Raw genomic sequence first — 21,739 nt, 5'->3', positions numbered from 1 at the left:
CTGGAAAAATGTATTTGTAAAATATATATCTGACAGAAGACTTATATTCAGAACATATAATCAAAATTCAATAACAACAAAACAAAAAACCCAACTAAAAATTTGGCCAAAAGGTTTAACACACATTTCACCAAAGAAGGTATACAAATACCTAATAAGCACATTAAAAGATGCTCAATATCATTAGCCACTAAGGAAATGAGAATTAGTGATGTAATATTACACACCCATTAGAATGTCTATAATTTAAAAGACTGACAATACAAATTGTTGGAGGGAATGTGGAGAAAATGGAACACTTTCAAAGTGGAACACAAACACTGCTGGTGGGAAGATAAAATGGTATTTCCACTGTGGTAAATCATTTGGCAGTGTATCACTTACCAATGAGGTATGGGCTCTGTCACAACTATTCAACTCTGTTGTAGTGAAAAAAGGGCTGTACACAATACGTAAATTAATGAGTGTGGCTGTGTTCTAATAAAACTTTATATTACTAAAACTTTACTTACAGACACAAAAATTTGAATTTCATGTGCTTTTCATAAGTCCCTAAATATTTTTTTAATTTTTTTCAACAGTGTAAAAATGTAAAAGGCATTCTTAGCTTATGAGCCATATGAAAGCAGTTGGCAAACTGGGTTTAGCCTGCAGATCATCATTTTCCAATCCCTGCCATATATGCATGAAGTTTCTTATGATAACCACAGGTACTTCATGCAGTATTCAGAAGGCTTTTTTATAACCTGAACTACATCTTTAACCACAGTATATCTAGAATGCTGTTGATGCTCAAGTAATGTTAAACAATAATAGAGTCTTCAACTTAAAGCCCTAGAGTCTGAAAAACAAACAAACAAACAAAAAACCAATAATAGAGTCTTCCTTAGGCATATCATACAAGGTGTACTAGTAATTTTGGCTGGGCATGGTGGCTCATACCTGTAATGCCCACACTCTGGGAGGCCCGGGTGGGAGGATCACTTGAGTCCAAGAGTTTGAGATCAGCCTGGACAACATAGTGAGACCCCCATTGCTACAAAAAATAAATTTAAAAATTAGCTGGCACGCAGCCAGGCACAGTGGCTCATGCCTGTAATCCCAACAGTTTGGAAGGCTGAGGTGGGCAGATCACCTGAGGTCAGGAGTTCGAGACCAGCCTGACTAACATGGAGAAACCCTGTCTCTACTAAAAATACAAAATTAGCTGGGAGTGGTGGCGCATGCCTGTAATCCCAGCTACTCAGAAGGCTGAGGCAGGAGAATTGCTTGAACCCGGGAGGCGGAGGCTGTGGTGAGCTGAGATCGTGCCATTGCACTCCAGCCTGGGCAGCAAGAGCAAAACTCCATCTTAAAAAAAAAATTAGCTAGCATGGTGGTGCACGCCTGTGGTCCTAGGTACTTGGGAGGCCGAGATGGGAGGATTGCTTGAGCCTGGGAAATCTAGGCTGCAGTGAGCTGTGATTTTGCCACTGAACTCCAGCCTGGGTGACAGAGCAAGACCCTGTCTGAAAAAAAAATTAAAAATAAAAACCAAAGTATACTAGCAATTCTCTAGACATTTTCCCTTCAAGTTTTAATTGCAAAATAATCACCATGTTATAAAAGAAAAAGAAAACCCCAACCCATCCCCTGAAAACATACATTTTAGTTCAGTATGAGATTCAGAGTAATAAACAGTATATAAATACTCATATACTTATAAAATATAAATCTATAAATATACAACCACAAAATCAAGATTCCATGTTCAGATATTTTTAAATTGAAAATATATCTTTTTTCTTTATGAGAGGAATTAATGGGTCAAAGAAAACTTATTTAGCTTCAAGATAAGAAGTACGATAGTTTTTATTGCCAAATGTGTCAGTGTGTCTGCTTCTATCTGTGTTAGAAGTAATTTCTAGCAGAATTCTCTTCAATGGCATTTGACTTCAGTTTCCAAAGAGTAACTTACCTTAATGTGATGCACACCATTCACTTTTCCAATCTGCTGCTCAATGGTCCAGACACAGGAATTGCAAGTCATACCCTCAACAGAAATGGTAACAGAATTCACACCCATACTTGGATCCATTTTGATTTCCTCATTACATTCCTGTTAGAAACAATAAACTCATTAATTTCAGCTATGCAAATAATCTTTCCTCAACTTTTCCCCCACCTCCCCAATTAAAAATATGCTATATTTTATATATGCTAAAGTGTCATGTTTAAAAAATTAAAATGTGCTAGTAATAAAATATGGTAAGCATTCTTCTTGCTTAGAAAAAAAAATTCTCATCACCTTAGATGAAGTAAAGGCAAGTTGTTTCTATGGATATGCTAATTAAAAATAAAAATTTCAATACTTTAATACAAGTAACTAGCCTTCATAGAGTGCTTTCCTGATTACTAATGTTTCCCATACATAATCTCATTTAACATTTGTAAGTACAAATTAAGAACTAACCAAAAATGCCCCAAATCCTTACAACAGCCAACAAGGTCCCACATGATTTCCCATGCCTGTCCCCCTCAAATTTACCTGGCCTCCTCTTCTACCACTCACCAAACCCTTCTCTGTGCCAGTCATACTGGCCTCCTGGCTGTTACTCATGCAAGGATGACTCCTACTTCAAGGCCTTCGTTTTAGCTATTCTCTTGCTTTGGGACTTTCTTCTTCCAGATAACTGCTTGGCTAACTTCTTTGTCTCCAAGTCTTTGTTCAAATCTAACCTTAATGAGGACTATGCTGACCACCCTATTTAAAACTGCAACCTACATCCCTTCCACACAAACATACTCTGATTCCCCTTACCTCTGCTTTTTCTTTTGTTTTCATAGAACTTACCACCTTCCAACATACTCCATAATTTGCTGATTTATTCTGTTTATTGCTTATTGTCTGCCTTCCTGTGGTGGTTTTAAAATATGCCCACAGATTCTTTGCTACTCCTTCCTTCAAGAGGTGGAATTTAATCCTTTCCCCTTCGGTGTGGCCTGAACTTAATGACTTGTTTCTCGTTTTTTGTTGTTGTTGTTGTTGTTGTTGTTTTGAGACTCATTCTGTCTCGCAGGCTGGAGTACTGTGGCACTATCTCAGTTCACTGCAACTTCAGCTTCCCGGGTTGAAGTGATTCTCCTGCATCAGCCTCCCCAATAGCTGAGATTACAGGCGCATGCCACCACACCTGGCTAATATTTTGTATTTTAAGTAGAGACAAGGTTTCACCATGTTGACTAGGCTGGTCTCGAACACCTGACCTCAAGTGATCCACCCGCCTCGCCTTCCCAAAGTGCTGGGATTACAGGCGTGAGCCACCACACCTGGCCTAATGACTTGTTTCTAATGAATAGACTAAGGTAGAAGCAACAAGGTGTGACTTCCAAGACTAGGTCATAAAAAACATTGTAAGAGGAGAAAAAAGCATTGTGTTTTCCTTGTTGTCCTCTCTCCTGAATCACGCAATCCGGGGTAAGCCACCTACCAGGTATGAAGACATACAAGCAGCCTTATGGAGAGGTTCATATGGCGAGGAACTGAGGCCTCATGTCAAAAACCAGCAAAGACCTAAGGCCTCCCGCCAATAGCCAGGTAAGTGAACCACCTTGGAAACTGCTCCTTCAGACCCAAGTTAAGCCTTTAAACTACTGCAGCCCCAGACACCATATTGACTACAACTTCATGAGACACCCTGAGCCAGAACCACCCATCTAAGCTGCTCCCAAATTACTGAGTCATAGGAAATGTGAGATAATAAATGTTTGTTGCTTTAAGCCACTACATTTTGGGGTTATTTGTTACACTGCAATAATTAAGTAATACACTTCCCACTAGAATAAAAACTCCATGAAGATAGGACTCTGTTTTTTCACTGATACTAGGCTGAACCACATGAAATCATCATAGTCAAACACTGGCAATTTCATATAAATCAATCTAATATATCCCATGGAAACAGTGGTTCCTCTGGTGAGGGGAAATGAGTGGTTAGAGAATAAGGGTGGGAAAAAGAATTTTCAGTGTATAACCTTTTGTACCTTTTACTTCAAATGGTATAAAAAGTATTACGACATCATCTTAGTTTTGGTGAGCTCAGAGAAACTTAAGGAGAAAATGCTGAACCATGCCCGCTGCTACTAACAAAGCAAGATGATTAATGGACTCTTGTAACTTCTCCAACTAATTTCTTTGGAGCTTTGAACAATTAGACCACCCAGTCTATGGTATTATGTTATGGAAGCCTGAACTAAGACATATGCATTCTTTTTTAAATTGGGATATGATTCACATGCCATAAAATTCAGCCTTTCAACCTACAGAATGGGAGAAAAAATTTTGCAATCTACCCATCTGACAAAGGTCTAATATCCAGAATCTACAAGGAACTTAAACAATTTACAAGAAAAAAACAACCCCATCAAAAAGTGGGCAAAGGATATGAATAGACATTTCTCAAAAGAAGACATTTATGCAGCCAACAAACATATGAAAAAAAGCTCAACATCACAGATCATCAGAGAAATGCAAATCAAAACCACAATGAGATACCATCTCACACCAGTCAGAATAGCAATTATTAAAAAGTCAGGAAACAATAGATGCTGGTGAGGCTGTGGGGAAATAGGAACGCTTTTACACTGTTGGTGGGAATGTGAATTAGTTCAACTATTGTGGAAGACAGTATGGCGATTCCTCGAGGATCTAGAACCAGAAATACCATTTGACCCAGCAACCCCATTACTGGGTATATACCCAGAGGAATATAAATCATTCTACTATAAAGACACATGCACACGTATGTTTACTGCAGCACTATTTACAATAGCAAAGACTTGGAACCAACCCAAATGCCCATCAATGATAGACTGGATAAAGAAAATGTGGTACATATACACCATGGAATACTATGCAGCCATACAAAGGAATGAGATCATGTCCTTTGCAGGGATATGAATGAAGATGGAAACCATCATCCTCAGCAGACTAACACAGGAACAGAGAACCAAATGCTGCATGTTCTTGCTCATAAGTGGGAGTTGAACAATGAGAACACATGGACACAGGGAGGGGAACATCACACACCGGGGCCTGTTGGGGGGTGAGCGGTGAGGGGAGGAAACTTAAAGGACGGGTCAATAGATGCAGCAAACCACCATAGCACACATGTACCTATGTAACAAACCTTTCGTTCTGCGCATCTATCCTGGTTTTTTTTAGAAGAAATGAAAAAAATTCAGCCTTTTAAGGTAACCAGTTCAGTACATTTTAGTACATTCACAAGGATGTGCAACCATAATGACTATGTAGTTGCAAAACATTTTCATTACTCCAAAAAGAAATCCCATGTCCATTAGCAACACTCCCCATTCCTCTCTACTCACAGCCCCTGGCAAACACTAATTTTATTTCCTATCTCTATGGATTTGCCTATACGGTCATTTCATATAAATTGATTCATTCAATATGTGTCCTTGTGTGTCTGGATTCTTTCACTTAGCATAATGTTTTCAAGGTACATTGATGTGTAAAATGTATCGGTATTCCATTCTTTTCACTTTCTTGATGGTGTCCATTGAATCACAAAAGCTTTTAATTTGTGAAGTCCAACTTACCTTTTTTCTTTTGTGTTTTTTGTGTCATATCTAAGAAACCATTGCCACATTCAAACTTACGAACATTTACTGCTATGTTTTCTTCTAAGAGTTTTTGTAGTTTTGGCTCTTATATTTAGGTCTTTAATCCATTTTGAGTTAATTGTTGTACATGGTGTATGGTAAGGATCCAACATACATTGTTTTACATGTGGATGTCCTGTTTTCCCAACACCAGTTTTAAAACATTCTTGAGATGTAGTTCACATATTATATAATTCACACATTTAAAGTGTAGAATTCAATAGTTGTTAGCATATTCACAGACATGTGCAACCATCACCATAGGCAATTTCAGAACATTTTCATCACCTAAAAACAACAACAACAACAAAACATACCCTTTACCTATCAGTCATCACCTCCTAAGCCTTCTGTCCTAGGCAACCACTAATCTACTTTGCTTGTATAGATTTTCCTCTTCTGGACATTTCAGATGAATGGAATCATGTAATAAGTGGTCTTTTGTGACTGACTTCTTTCACGTAGCATGTTTTCAGTGTTCATCCATGTTACAGCACATATCAGTACATCATTCCCTTTTATGGCTGAATAATATTCCTCTGCATAGAAATACCATATTTTATCTATTTGTCAGTTGATGAACATTTGGGTTGTTTCCATCTTTTGGCTATTATGAATAATGCTGCTATAAACATTCATGTACAAACTTCTGTGTTTTCATTTCTCTTTGGTAATATCTAAGAGTAGACTTGCTGGGTCATATAATAACTCTATGTTTAACTGTTTGAGGATCTGCCAGACTGTTTTCCAAAGTGACTGTACCATTTATACTCCCATCAGCAGTACATGAGGGCCCCAATTGTTCCACCTCCAATACCTATTATCTTTTTTATTCTATCCATCCTAGCAGGTGTGAAGTGGTATCTCATTGTGGTTTTGATTCACATTTCTCTGATTACTAATGATGTCAAGCATCTTTTCATGTGCTTATTGGGTATTTGTATATCTTTGAAGAAATGTCTATTCAAGCACTCTACCCAATTTTTAATAGTTGTTTTGTTGTTGTTGTTGAGTTGTAAGAGTTCTTTATATTCTTGGACATTAATCCCTTATCAGATATATGACTTTCAAATACTTTCTCCTATCCAGTTGGTTGTCTTTCATTCTTTTTTTTTTTAAATAAAATTTACTTTTAATAAAAATTTATTTTGTACATTTTTAAAATCACAATTTTCAGGACATGTAAGAAAAATATTTTTCCTAATACTGAAATAAGCATATCTTTGGTATAGAAATCACACTCTATGTGTGATCTTTTAACTTAAAAAAAAAAAGTCCAGTGCTTTTACATTGTTGGTGGGAGTGTAAATTAGTTCAACCATTGTGGAAGACAGTGTGGTGATTCCTCAAGGATCTAGAGCTAGAAATACCATTTGACCCAGCAATCCCATTACAGGATATATACCCAAAGGATTATAAATCATTCTACTATAAAGACACATGCACATGTATGTTTATTGTGGCACTATTCACAATAGCAAAGACTTGGAACCAACCTAAGTGTCCATCAATAACAGACTGGATAAAGAAAATGTGGCACATACACACCATGGAATACTATGCAGCCATAAAAAAGGATGAGTTCATGTCCTTTGCAGGGACATGGATGAAGCTGGAAACAATCATTCTCAGCAAACTATCACATGAACAGAAAACCAAACACTGCATGTTCTCACTTGTAAGTGAGATTTGAACAATGAGAACACATGGACATAGGGAGGGAAGCATCACACATGGGGGCCTGTTGGGGGGTGGGGATTAGGCGAGGGATAACATTAGGAGAAATACCTAATGTAGGTGATGGGTTGATGGGTGCAGCAAACCACCATGGCACGTGTATACCTATGTAACAAACCTGCACGTTCTGCACATGTACCCCAGAACTTAAAGTATAAAAAAAAAAGTCTAGAACTAGACCTAATATGCTAAACAAAACTATTCTTTGGCCATCCATCTGCAGCCTTTCAATGCACCATTGTGGAGCTTCAGAATATCATTCTGTACACATCACCATATCTACAAAGAATTAAGATGTCATATCAAAGATATCCAGAAGTTATATATGGTAGAGAATTAGTTGGCTTAATCATTCACACATAATACAAACTACCAAAAAGCGACATAAGATACAGAACAAACAAAATAGGACATTGTCACTAAGGTCAAATATAAAAACAATCATGTTATTTAAATTTGATGTATTGGAAGCAAAGTAACTTAGTTAGAATTATGTAAATAACTTGTAAAGCTCCAAAATTCATAGTACGGAGCCATAAATCTGATAAGGCACTTTAAAGACAGCAATCAAACATATAAAAATACCAAAAACAAAAAACATTAAGTGTAAAAGCAGTAATCATAGAAATAAATAGCAAAAAAAATTCGTTCTTTCTAGACAGTCTTCCATTTTCTGAAATAAAGACTTCTTAGCTGGGTGCGGTGGCTCACGCCTGTAATCCCAGCACTTTGGGAGGCCGAGGCGGGTGGATCACCTGAGGTCAGGAGTTTGAGACCAGCCTGGTCAATATGGTGAAACCTTGTCTCTACTAAAAATACAAAAAATTAGCCGAGTATGGTGGCACACGCCTGTAATCCCAGCTACTAGGGAGGCTGAGGCAGGAGAATCACTTGAACTCAGGAGGCGGAGATTGCAGTGAGCCAAGATTGCACCACTGCACTCCAGCCTGGGAGACAGAATGAGACCCCATCTCAAAAAAAAAAAAGACTTTTTAAAATAATCATAGGAGGATAAAAGTATTTATCATGTTTTTAAAAGCTATCATCAAAGTTAAAATCCCTGTGAAAAAGATAACATTTTCCTTCAAGTCAACAAAGTCCTGATTCATACATTTTTTAGAGAAACAACTATAGTCTTCCTGCTAAATACAGGAAGAAAAAATAGCTTTGTATTATGTTAGTCAACTCTTCTTTTCAATAAACATTTAGTGAATGCTATGTGACACTGTTTTAGGTGCTGGGGATATCGAAGTAAGAAAGACAATCATTTGCTCTAGAGAACTTAGCCTAATGGAGCTGGAACCTTAAAGTTATCTCCCTTGGTCCATAAGATGAAGCTCAACTTCTAACTCTGCCATGCTTGGCATCTTACTGCACAACAAATAATGGTCCACTTAGTTTGCTACTGGTAGCACTGTGGCACAATTAATATTAACTATCTACTGACAAAATTAAATTTTGTAAAGGATTTTATGAAAGTTTGAAGGGCAGAAAGTGTAAGAATAAACAAGTACTGATCAACATCAAAAATAGAATCAGTATTCTGCTTTTACAAAGGTTAAGAAAACCAAGAAAAATTTCATTCTGAAGATATAGAGAACTGCTAGATATTATCCTATATATGTGGCGCATGTGAAATGATCATATTTGAGGAATTATGAATTATTACACAGTCACTATCAAAGAGCTAAGTATGCCAAATCAATTGTCAGGTTTCCAAGAATCACAGCGTTCTTTCAAGAGGTCCCGTCATGTTTTAAGGAAACGTGCATTTTCCGTACATTTGACGGCAAGCTCTTCCACTTGAGCTGATACTGTAGATATGGCTTCAAGAAGTTTGGTTGACAAAAATGCTGTGTCTCCGATCTGCAGCCCCACTTCCTCCAGCAGGTCTACTGTTGCGCTGCTGCTCCTGCTCAAAACGGGCCGGCCTAAACTCACAGCAATGCCCAGGGAAGATGCTGAAGAGGGGTCTGAAAATGAGGGAGAAGAGAGAGGAAGTAGGGCTGTGAAGAAACTCGTAACACCTCAGGGTCAGCCACAGGGAAGGGCTGGTGTTAACAGTGGAGGGTGTCCAGGTTCTTGGCGTCTTAAACAAAGAATTGGACAAAACGCACAAAGCAAGGAAGGAATGAAGGGATTTGTTGAAAATGAAAGTACACTCCACAGTATGGGAGCAGGCCTGAGCACAGGGGCTCAAAAGGCCCTCTTATAGAGTTTTTGTGAGTTTAAATACCCTCTACTTGGAGTACACCCTATGTAAAAGGAGAGGATGAAGTAAAGTTACAAAATCATTTACTTGGCCTATGCTCTATGAGAGGATATTTCCTGTCATAGCTGAAGTGTGAATCAGCCTTATGTTCCTGCCTCCAGACCCTATTTTCCAGCCTCACTGGGATGGCAGAATCCGACCAGAGGAGCCAAACCATCTTTCAACCACTTGTACCCAAATCCTCCATTCTCTTGATAGTGTCCTTTTGTGTACAAGTTTTCAAGTCTGAAGAACTCCAATTTTACTATTCAGGACCCTCACAAGGTTCACACATTGCATTTGGTTTTATGTCTCTTTTGTCTCATTTAACCTAGAATAGCTCCTTCCATATCTCTTTTCCCCCATGAAGTGACTTTTTGAAGGTCAGTTGTCTTAACATCCATTGTATCTTCTTTTTAAAATATAAACTCTTTTTTGATAATCAGGGGGATGATAGTTGGAATTATATCTCTTAATACCTACATAAGGTCAGTTACTACAAGAGAACAAAAGCCCAGATAGGACAGGAAAGGCAAGTTTGGGAGCAAAGGACAAATAGGATGAGTTCAGGTGGCGAGTCCAGGATGGAGTACTTAAGGCAAGCATGAAGGTATTAGGGGCCCAAGAGGAGTCAGTGGGAAGCAGTACAAGGGTATAAAAATGGAAGTAGAAGAATGTCTAAAACAAACAGATCCTATCAAAATTTTATCTAAGGATAGTCCTGAGCCTAAAAAAGGAAACTTCCTTATTCTTCTTATAGCTTTGGTTGTCTACCTCCAGAACACAGAACTCAGACTTGCTCCTGTATCTTATGGGTCAAATGGGGCTTTTGATGGCTGATCTTGCAAGATTACCAAAGTTGACTAAATCGTTTTATGGGAAAACATCAAATTCAACAAAAAGAACTGGCAACAAACTTTTAGAATACAATACCTTTGGTAGGTGAAGGCTAGTTTACCTGTTTAGGAATGTAAGACTGAAATATAGTTTTATCATGGGGTATGTCCCAGACCAAAGCACTGGACTAACTCTCAGGCTTACTGAGGAACTGAGAGAGATCAGTCAGGCAGAAAGGCACTGGATAGTTCACCCAGGAAGTAAGTATTGAGGAGTCCACAATGTGTGAGCACAAACAAAAATTATACTAATTAAACCACTTTTCCCACTACATCTTAATTTAAGTCATATCAACTCTGAATACATATTTCTTTCTGCTTTCGTAATTCACCTGCATTGTTTTTTTCAAAACTCTACTTAAATTGGACTTTACACATGAAACCTCGGAGGAATTCCATCTCACTGTCACTACTTTATTACATATACACACAACTCTAATTGACTTTGTTATATATGTTATGTCCATCTTTTTCATTTTAAATGTCTTAAAGGTAGGTACAAAACCAGGAATATCTTTTGTTAACATCCCATTGCATTTAGCAAAATGACTCAGAAAACAGAGTAAGATCATAAAGAGTTTCATATGGTATGGAAAAAAAAAAATGTAGGCTTCTGGGAAACGACAGTATCAAAGAGACAAATTTGGCATCCAGCTCTTAGTGATGAATGACTCTGAGAACAAAAGCATCCAACAACACTGAGGGAAATAACTTCAAGTTATTAATACATCTTGAGCCATTCCCTAAGTAGAGATGGTAATCACCATCAGTAATATCAGTTTCTAAGAGGAAAAACAATATTATGACTAGATGATCATCTCTGGTTTGGAAACAGAAACTACAGAAATTGAGTACAAAACATGGCACATATGAAGTCTGATTGTTCAAAACCACTTCTTAAAGCTGGTCACAGAAGCTCAAACATCATTCTAAAATTCCCCTAAAATAATCAGCACTTATAATTTGGGAAAGGCTCCTGTATTCTCAATAATCATGCAGTAAGATTTAATTCTTTTTTGGGGTTTTGTTTTGCTGTTGTTTTTGTTTTTGTTTCTTGAGATAGAGTCTTGCTCTGTAGCCCAGGCGGGAGTGCAATGGAGCAGTCTCAGCTCACTGCAACCTCCACCTCCCAGGTTCAAGTGATTCTCCTGCCTCAGCCTCCTGAGTAGCTGGGACTAAAAGTACATGCCACCAGGCCCCGGGTAATTTTTGTATTTTTAGTAGATATGGGGTTTCACCATGTTGGCCAGGCTGATCTCGAACTCCTGACCTCAAGTGGTCCACCCACCTCGGCCTCCCAAAGTGCTGGGATTACAGGCACGAACCACCACATCCAGCCTTAATCCTTTTTTGGATACAACTCTATATGCACAATTTGTGATCCTTGTGATAATCAAGGAAATTCAAATTAAAACCACAATGAATATAATACACCTCTAGCAGGTAGATAAAAATCTCAAAATCTGACAATACCAAGTGTTGGTGAGGATGTGAAGAAACAGGATCTCTCTTGTTCCGTTGGTTAGAGTATAAATTAGTACAATTATGGAAACTGCTTCGAGATAGCTGGTAGAGTTGAAAATATGCATATATTAAAACTCAACATTTTCTCTCCTAAGCGTAGTACCCTAGACAGTCTCACACATGTACACAAGGAAACAAGAACAAAAATGCTCATTGCAACAATGTTGCTAACAGTTAAAACTTTGGAAATAATCTAGATGTCCAACAACAAGGAAATGAAAAAATTGGTTGTGGTATATTTATAATGAAACATAATATAGAAGTTAAAATGAATGAACTAGAATTGTGATTCTCACTGAGAGATGGGGTGATGTCACCACCAATAGGACATTTCAAAATGTCTGGAGACACTTTTGGTTGTCACAACTCAGAGTGCAGCAAGGGAGTACTACTGGCATCCAGTGCATAGAGGCCATGGATACTGCCAATTATCCTGTAATGGACAAGAAAGCCCCTCACAACAAAGAATGATCTGGCCCCAAATGTCTATAGCACTGAGAATGAGAAAGCTTGAAGTAGAGATACAAGTAGCAACAGGGATAAATCCCATAAACATAGTTTAAAAAAAAAAGTTTCAGAAGAAAGTCAAATTGTCCCTGTTTGCAGGTGGCATGATCTTATATACAGAAAACCCTAAAGAATCTACTAAAAAACAGAACTAAAAAATAAATTCAGTAAAGTCACAGGATACAAAATCAACTTATTAAAATCAGTAGTGTTTCCATATGCTAATAGCAAACCACCTGAAAAAAAAATTTTTTAAAAATCCATTTACAATTGCTACATAAAAAAAAGATACTTAGTAATAAACTTAACCAAGGAGGTGAAAGATCTCTACACTAAAAGCTATAAAACACTGGCTGGGTGCAGTGGCTCACGCCTGTAATCCCAGCACCTTGGGAGGCTGAGGCGAGCAGATCACCTGAGGTCAGGAGTTCGAGACCAGCCTGGCCAACATGGAGAAACCCTATCTCTACTAAAAATACAAAATTAGCTGGGCGTGATGGTGCACACCTGTAATCCTAGCTACTTGGGAGGCTGAGGCAGGAGAATCACTTGAACCCTGGAGGCAGAGGTTGCAGTGAGCTGAGATCATGCCATTGCATTCCAGCCTGGGTGACAGAGTGAGACTCTGTCTCCAAAAAAAAAAAAAAAAAAAAACTATAAAACATTGATGAAAGAAATTGAAGAAGACACAAACAAATGAAAAGCTATCCCATGTTCATGGATTGAAAGAATTAATATTGTTAAAATGGCCATACTACCCAAAGCAATCTACAGACTTAATGCAATCCCTATAAAAATATCAATGACAGTCTTCACATAGGAAAAAACTACCCTAAAATTCATATGGAATGACAAAAGTCCCCAGATAGCCAAAGCAATCTGAAGCAAAAAGAACAAGCCTGGAGGCATCACACTACCTGACTTGAAAATACACTACAAAGCTATAGTAATCAAAGCAGCATAGTATTGGTATAAAAACAGGCACATACAAAATGGAACAGAATAGAGCCCTAAAATAAATTCATGCACCTACAGCCATCTGATTTTCAAAAAAAGGTGCTAAGAACACTGTTAGTCCATTTTTGCATCACTATAAGGAAATACCTGAGACTGGGCAATTTATAAAGAAAAGAGAATTTATTTGGGCTCATGGTTGTATAGGCTATACAGAAGCATGATGCTGGCATTTGCTTCTTGTGAGGGCCTCAGGAAGCTTACAATTATGGCAGAAGGCGAAGGTATGCCAGCATGTCACATGGCAAGAGAATGAGCAAGAGAGACAGGGGGAGGTCCTAGAATATTTTAAACAACCAGATTTCTCCTTTCTGTAAGAGATGGTGAAAAACAAACTAACAAACAAAAACAAACAAGAAAAAACCCCACCATATCTTGCTTATCACCAAGGAGATGGTGCCAAACCAGTCATGAAGGATCTTCCCCCATGATCCAATCGCCTCCCACAAGTCCCACCTCCAACACTGGGAATCACATTTCAACATGAGATTTGGAAAGGACAAACATCCAAACCATATCAAACACACACTGCTCTCTTCAATAAGTGGTGCTGAGAAAATTGAATAGCCACATGCAGAAGAATGAGACTAGACCCCTACCTCTCACCATATACAAAAATCTACTCAAAATGGATTAAATGCTTAAATATAAGAAAATGTGGCATATATACACCATGGAATACTATGCAGCCATAAAAAATGATGAGTTCATGTCCTTTGTAGGGACATGGATGAAACTGGAAATCATCATTCTCAGTAAACTATCGCAAGGACAAAAAACCAAACACTGCATGTTCTCACTCATGGATGGGAATTGAACAATGAGAACACATGGACACAGGAAGGGGAACATCACACTCTGGGGACTGTTGTGGGGTGGGGGGAGGGGGGAGGGATAGCATTAGGAGATATACCTAATGCTAAATGACGAGTTACTGGGTGCAGCACACCAGCATGGCACATGTATACATATGTAACTAACCTGCACATTGTGCACATGTACCCTAAAACTTAAACTATAATAATAATAAAAAAAAGAAAAAAAAATCTGAAACTATGAAACTACTAAAAAAAAACATGCTGGAAATGCTTTATAGCATTGGGCTTAGCAAGGAAGTTTTGAGTGGACCTCAAAAGCACAGACAACAAAAGCAAAAGTAGACAAATGGGATTACATAAAACTGAAAAGCTTTTGCACAGCAAAGGAAACAAAGTAAAGAGACAATCTACAGAATGGGAGAAAATATTTACAAACTATACATTTATCAAGGGGTTAATATCCAGAATATATAAAGAACTTAACGACCACAAAATAAGACTCGTCATTTGGTCATTTTTTAGTCAGGTTATTTTGTGGTCATTAAGTTCTGTATACATTCTGGATATTAACCCCTTGATAAATGTATAGTTTGTAAATATTTTCTCCCATTCTGTAGATTGTCTCTTTACTTTGTTAATTGTTTCCAATGACAAGTTAATGGGTGCAGCACACCAACATGGCACATGTATACATATGTAACAAACCTGCACGTTGTGCACATGTACCCTAAAACTTAAAGTATAATAATAATAAATTTTTTTTAAATGACCAAAAGGCTTTAATAGACATTTCTCAAAAGAAGACATACAAATACCCAACAAGCACATGAAAAAACACTCAACATCACTAATTGTGCTAGGCTGCTCTTGTATTGCTATAAAGAAATACCTGGCCAGGCGCAGTGGCTCACACCTGTAATCCCACCACTTTGGGATGCCAAAGCAGGCAGAATGCTTGAGCCCTGGAGTTTGAGACAAGCCTGGGCAACACGGCAAAACTCAGTCTCTGCAAAAAATACAAAAATTAGCCAGGTGTAGTGGCACACACCTGTATTCCCAGCTACCTGGGGGCTGAGGTGGGAGGATCACGTAAGCCCAGGAGGCCAAGGCTGTAGTGAGCTGTGACTGGGCCACTGCACTCCAGACTAGGTGAAAGAGCAAGACCCTGTGTCAGTTTAAAAAAAAAAGAAAAGAAAAGAAAGAAAGAAAGAAAGAACTGAGACTGGGTAATTGATAAAGAAAAGAGGTTTAATTGACTCACAGTTCTGCAGGCTGTACAAGTATGGTGTCAGTATCTGCTCAGCTTCCAGTGAAGCCTCAAGGAGCTTTTGTTCATGGTGGAAGGTGATGTGGGAGCAAGAGAGACAGAATGGGAGGTGCCACACACTTTTAAACAACCAGATCTCATGTGAACTCACTCATTACCAAGGGGATAGTGCAAAGCCATTCATGAGGGATATGCCTCCATGTTTCAAACACTTCCCAGTAGGCTCCACCTCCAACACTGGGGATTACATTTCACATGAGATTTGGCCAGGACACAGATCCAATCCATACCACTGATCACCAGAAAAATGCAAATGAAAACCACAAGGAGATACCAACTCACTCCAGTTATTATCAAAATAACAAAAGAAAAGAGGGGTGGTGACGATATGGAGAAAAGGGAACCCTTATACACAGTTGGTGGGATTGTAAATTAGTACAGCCACTATGGGAAACAGTATGGTGATTCCTCAAAAAATTGAAAATTGAACTACCATATGATCCAGCAATCCCACTACTGGGTATTTATTCACAGGAAATGAAATTGGTATGTTGAAGAGATTATCTGCACTGCCATGTTTATTGCAGCAGTATTTGCAATAGCCAAAATATGGAATCAATCCATGTCCGACAATGGATAAATGCATAAACAAAATGTGGTGTATATATATACATGGAATACTATTCAGCCATAAAAAAGAATAAAATTCTGCCATCTGTGACAACATGGATGGACCTGGAAGATATCATGTTAAGTGAAATAAGCCAGACACAGAAAGACAAATACCACATGATCTTGCTCATGTGGAATTTCAAAAAAAAAAAAAAATGGTTGATGTCATAGAGTAGAACAGTGGTTACCAGAGACTGGGGAGGGAAAGATGGAAAGAGGTTGGTAAATGGCTACAAGGTCACATTTAGATAGAAGACATAAGTTCTGGTGTTTTTATTGCACAGTAGGTTGAGGATTGTTAACAGTAAGGTATTGTACATTACAAAACAGCTGGATGAGAGGCTTTTGAATGTTCTCATCACAAAGCACTGATAAATGTATGAGGTGATAGATATGCTAAATACCCTGATTTGATCATTATACGACATGTAGATGTATCAAAACATCAAATTGTACCCCATAAATATGAATAATTATAATGTGCCACAAAATAATTTTAAAAACAAATGAACTAGAAGTATTTTTATGTATCAATATATGTTGATACATAAATGCATATTCTAAGAAAACAATGTTCTAAGAAAAATGTTCTAAGAAACATTGTTCTAAGAAAACAATGTTCTAAGAAAAATGTTCTAAGAAACATTGTTCTAAGAAAACAATGTTCTAAGAAAAATGCAAATGACAAAGTGATAGTTTGATACCATCTAATACATTTTAAAATATGCAAGACAAAATAAAACAATGCTTATGTATAAAAAATAAAATAAAATGTTGATGTTATGTCCAAAAAAAGGATACAAAGGTTTAAAAACATAAAACAATGTTATACATTGTTTTTGTATGCACACATATATAGTTGTGCTAGTAAAAATATAAAACTGTGCACAGACATGACAAACTCCAAATTCAATAGATTGAGGGGAGAGAGGGGAGAGGAGTGACTTGAGACGAGCACAAAGGGGAAATGCAACTATATATTTAATGTTTAACTTCTTAGGCTGGGTAGTAAATACACAGGTATGTCATAGGACTACTTATACTCATTGTAGGCCTAAATTATTTCATCGCATAACGCCAACTCATTTTAATGGGAAATGAAAAAGAAAAAAAATAGGAAGTATGCAGAAATTAAGAGAAAAGTTACTGAAACTGAAATAATTCAATAAGTAAGACCAATGATAAATTCATATATATAAAAAGCCCAAATAACCCATTTTATTATACCAAGGCTATAAAAACATGCTTATTTTATTAAATAAATAGATGATTTCTAGCTATGCAAATAACATTCAACTAGTTGCCTTCAAGGTATCTATATAATATTTCCAGATCAATTAATTTTTTTCCTACCCATTCACTTTTATTTAAAATTGCTACCACATTCTAAAATGAAAACAAAAGAGGAAAGCATTAGCTTCTCTATTATTTTATATAATTCATCCTTTTCTTTTAAATAGTATAAACCTTTAAAATGAAAATTAATCTTATTACTTGTTTCCAAAATACTGAGTGTCTAATTTCTTTCATCAAACAACCAGTATTATATAAACAGAGGACTAAGATTACAGATGAAACAACTGAAGTAGGCAGGTGTATGTTTTAAAAAATAACAGTTCTTGCCAGGCACAGTTGCTCACACCTGTAATCCTAGCACTTTGGGAGGCCAAGGTGGGCAGATCATGAGGTCAGGAGTTCGAGACCAGCCTGGCCAATATGGTGAAACCCCATCTCTACTAAAAATACAAAAATTTGCCGGGAGTGGTGGCACACACCTGTAATCCAGCTACTCGGAGAGTGAGGCAGAGGCAGAAGAATCACTTGAACCCGGGAGGCAGAGGTTGCAGTGAGCCGAAATCACGCCACTGCACCCCAGCCTGGGCGACAGAGTGAGACTCCATCTCAGGGAAAAAAATAAAATAAATAACAGTTTTTTTCATATGACCATTCCTAAAAGATTAGTTAGTAATACTTAAACACATTAATAAGGTAAAAAAAAGAACAGAACATTCAAATTAAAAGGCAATGTACTTCACTGGTCATTTTTGTGACTCCTAGACTAGTCATAGCAGCTCTACAAATAAGTTGTCCTATGATAACAATACAGATGCTTCAGATTCCTATAGCACTGCATGCGTCTCACAACAATCCTGCTACGTAAATAGAATAATAACCACCTTTTAAAATTAAGGAAGCTAAAGCTGAGACTTGTCTATGTTCATACAGCCAATTCAGGCTGGAGTCCAAAGCTAACAATAACCTCAAAAGGATTAACTTAACAGGGCAATGTGTGCAAAAGTCATGAAGTAAAACCAGCCAAAGGTGAGAGTGGTGTGGAGAGAATGCTTGAAAAATACCAACACCCTGCAATAAACACTCGTAGAGACAGGTTCCCCAAAAGTGAGAAATATGCCTCAAGTATCTATGTGCCTTTCCAACAGGGGCTAAGCAACTGCTGCCAAGTCAATAATAGACAAAAGGTAGAAACATGTTTTTAGTGTATGTGGAACTTTTCTTGCAAGGCAGCTATCATTAGCTCAGGAAGGTAGGGGGAAGTAGAATTCAACTACTTGAAATTACAAATGAGTCAGCTACTTTTCAACAATGTTATGTGTTAAATATGGTCTTGGTGCAGGAATCTTAGAGTCTATGAAGGCTATTTGGTGATTGGAATGCCTCCTCTCCCTCATCAAAACAATTACCTGATTACACATGTAATACCCATGTAACAAACAAGCACATGTACCCCCAAATATAAAAATATTAAGAAAAGAAAATTTATTTTTAAATCACCTGATTCAACTTGTCAGACACAATCTATGTCTAAATCAAGAACTGCCTGTAATGTTATTGCTTTCTTCTAAGACAAATTTACTTCTAAGACAAAATAGTGCCAAAACCAACAAATGCAAAAACATTAAATGCCTATGAAAACGAAAATAACTGTCAGTATTTAACCACTTATGTAGAATAAGTTGAAAAAACAGGCTAGACATGGTGGCTCACGCCTGTAATCCCAGCACTTTGGGAGGTCGAGATGGGTGGATTGCTTGAGCCCAGGAGTTCGAGACCAGCCTGGGAAACATAGTGAAACCGTGTCTCCACAAAAAATACAAAACTTAGCTGAGCGCGGTGGCACACCCCTGTAGTCCCAGCTACTCAGGAGGCTGAGGTGGGAGGACCGCTTGAGCCCAGGAGGCAGAGGTTGCAATGAGCCAAGATTATGCCACTGCACTCCAGCCTGGGCAACGGAGCGAGACTATCAAAAAAAAAAAGAAAAAGAAAAAGAAAAAACACCCTTATTTTATATTTATCATAACTTGTTAAGAATAAACTACAAGAAAACAATAAAAGTTTGGTGAGGCTGAAAAGGACAACTCAGTTTGGCCAAACATTTTGAGTATACTATTAATTTTATAAAAGTCATTACTAAAAAATAATGATGCTAAATGCTAATTACCCAACCAGACATTAAAGAGTCTTTAAAAGTTTTAATTATTAAAAAGTCTTGTGCTAAGAAAACAACCTGATGTTATGGGCTAAGGACCTTAAAAGACAATTCACCAAAGAAGACATACAGATAATATATAAGCATATGAAAAGATGCCCCACATCATACGTCATCAGGGAAATGCAAATTAAAACAATGATGAGACACTACTACATATCTATTATTAGTAGAATGGCCAAAATCCAGAACGCTGACAACACCAAATGCTAAAGAGGATGTGGAGCAATAGGAATGCTCATTTAATGCTAGTGGAAATGCAAAATAGTACAGCCACTTTGGAAGACAGTTGGGCAGTTACTTACAAAACTAAATATAATTTACCACACAATCCAGCAATTGCACTCCTTGGTATTTGCCCAAAAGAGTTGAAAACTTATGTCTACACCAAAACTGCACACAGATGTTTATAGCAACTTTATTCATAATTGCTGACACTTGGAAGCAACCAAGATACCCTTTAGTAGGTGAATGGATAAATAAACTGTGGTGCAGCAAGGCAATCAAATATTATTCAGCACACACATTAAAGATGAGCTATCCATAAAAAAAACTTGGAGGAAACTTATATGTGCATTACTAAGTGAAAGAAGCCAATCTGAAAAGGCTACATACTGTACCTTCTGTTCAATTTTGCTGTGGACCTAAAATTACTCTAAAAAATTGTCTATTAGAAGAAATTATTGGCCAGGCACAGTGGCTCACGCCTATAATCCCAGCACTTTGGGAGGCCAAGGCAGGCGGATCACCTGAGGTCAGGAGTTTGAGACCAGCCTGGCCAACATGGCGAAACCCGTCTCTACTAAACAAATACAAAAATTAGCTGGGCATGGTGGTGCATGTCTGTAGTCCAAGCTACTTGGAAGGCTGAGGCAGGAGAGTCACTTGAACCTGGGAGGCAGAGGGTGCAGTGAGCCGAGATTGCACCACAGCACTCCAGCCTGGGTGACACAGCGAGACTCCATCTCAAAAAAAAAAAAAAAAGGTCTTGTGCTGATGTCAGAATAGAAAGATCCTTGCAACAGAACAGAAAGTTCCAGAAACGTACATATGTATGTATATAAGAATTCAGTATATAACAAGGGCAGCAATTCAAATCACTGAGAAAATCAGGAAGTGGTGCTGGGATAATATGCTAACCATTTAATAATTGTGAACATTTTTAGAAACCATCTTACAATCTTTAAATTAATTCCAAGTTAAAGAACAAGATGTAAAAATAAAAAGTAAAAAATACTAGAAAAATATAAAAATAAGTATTGCCTAACAACAACAAAACATTGGGTGGGGAAAGCATTTCTAAGCATAAACCAAAACAGAAACTGTAGAGGAAAAGAGATTAAAATGTAATTAAATGAAATTTTAAAATGTTGTGTGGCAAAAACCACCATGTAAACAAACTGCAAATACATATGCATGGAGTTTCTTTTTGGATTAATAAAAATATTCTGTAATTAGATAGTGATGATAGTTGCACAAGTGTGAACATACTAGAAATCGCTGAATTTGACTTTTTTTTAATTTTTTTAATTTTTTTCTTTTTTGAGACAGAGTCTCGCTCTGTTACCAGGCTGGAGTGCAGTGGCGTGATCTTGGCTCACTGCAACCTCCACCTCTCGGGTTCAAGTGGTTCTCCTGCCTCAGCCTCCCAAGTAGCTGGGACTATAGGCGCGCGCCTCCACACTGGGCTAATTTTTGTATTTTTAGTAGAGACAGGGTTTCATCATGTTGGCCAGGATGGTCTCGATCTCCTGACCTTGTGATCTGCCCGCCTCGGCCTCCCAAAATGCTGGGATTACAGGCGTGAGCCACTGCGCCTGAATGACATTTTTTAAATAATGAATTTATGGTATGTTAAATTATATCTCAAAAAATATATATACC

At 37.6% G+C, this 21,739-nt stretch overlaps 1 protein-coding gene across 5 annotated transcripts in view; it reads right to left on the bottom strand.

Annotated features, from left to right (window-relative positions):
* Nucleotides 1–21,739, bottom strand: part of ATP7A (ATPase copper transporting alpha) — a 139,172-nt gene that overhangs the window by 76,910 nt on the left and 40,523 nt on the right. For 4 of the 5 annotated variants that reach the window (XM_054472316.2, XM_063660760.1, XM_054472318.2 and 1 more), the window contains exon 2: nucleotides 1,958–2,098. In XM_054472316.2, the coding sequence (XP_054328291.1) occupies nucleotides 1,958–2,077 (120 nt within the window). In that variant the 5' untranslated portion in view covers nucleotides 2,078–2,098. Of the gene's footprint in view, nucleotides 1–1,957; nucleotides 2,099–9,179; nucleotides 9,372–21,739 lie in introns of all 5 variants that reach the window. The other variant, XM_063660759.1, reaches the window with a different exon arrangement.

The sequence above is a fragment of the Pongo pygmaeus genome, chromosome X, assembly GCF_028885625.2.
Source record: "Pongo pygmaeus isolate AG05252 chromosome X, NHGRI_mPonPyg2-v2.0_pri, whole genome shotgun sequence".
NCBI lineage: Eukaryota > Metazoa > Chordata > Mammalia > Primates > Hominidae > Pongo > Pongo pygmaeus.
The sequence above is the reverse complement of the archived record's forward strand: the minus strand, read 5'-3'. Positions and strand labels throughout refer to the sequence as shown.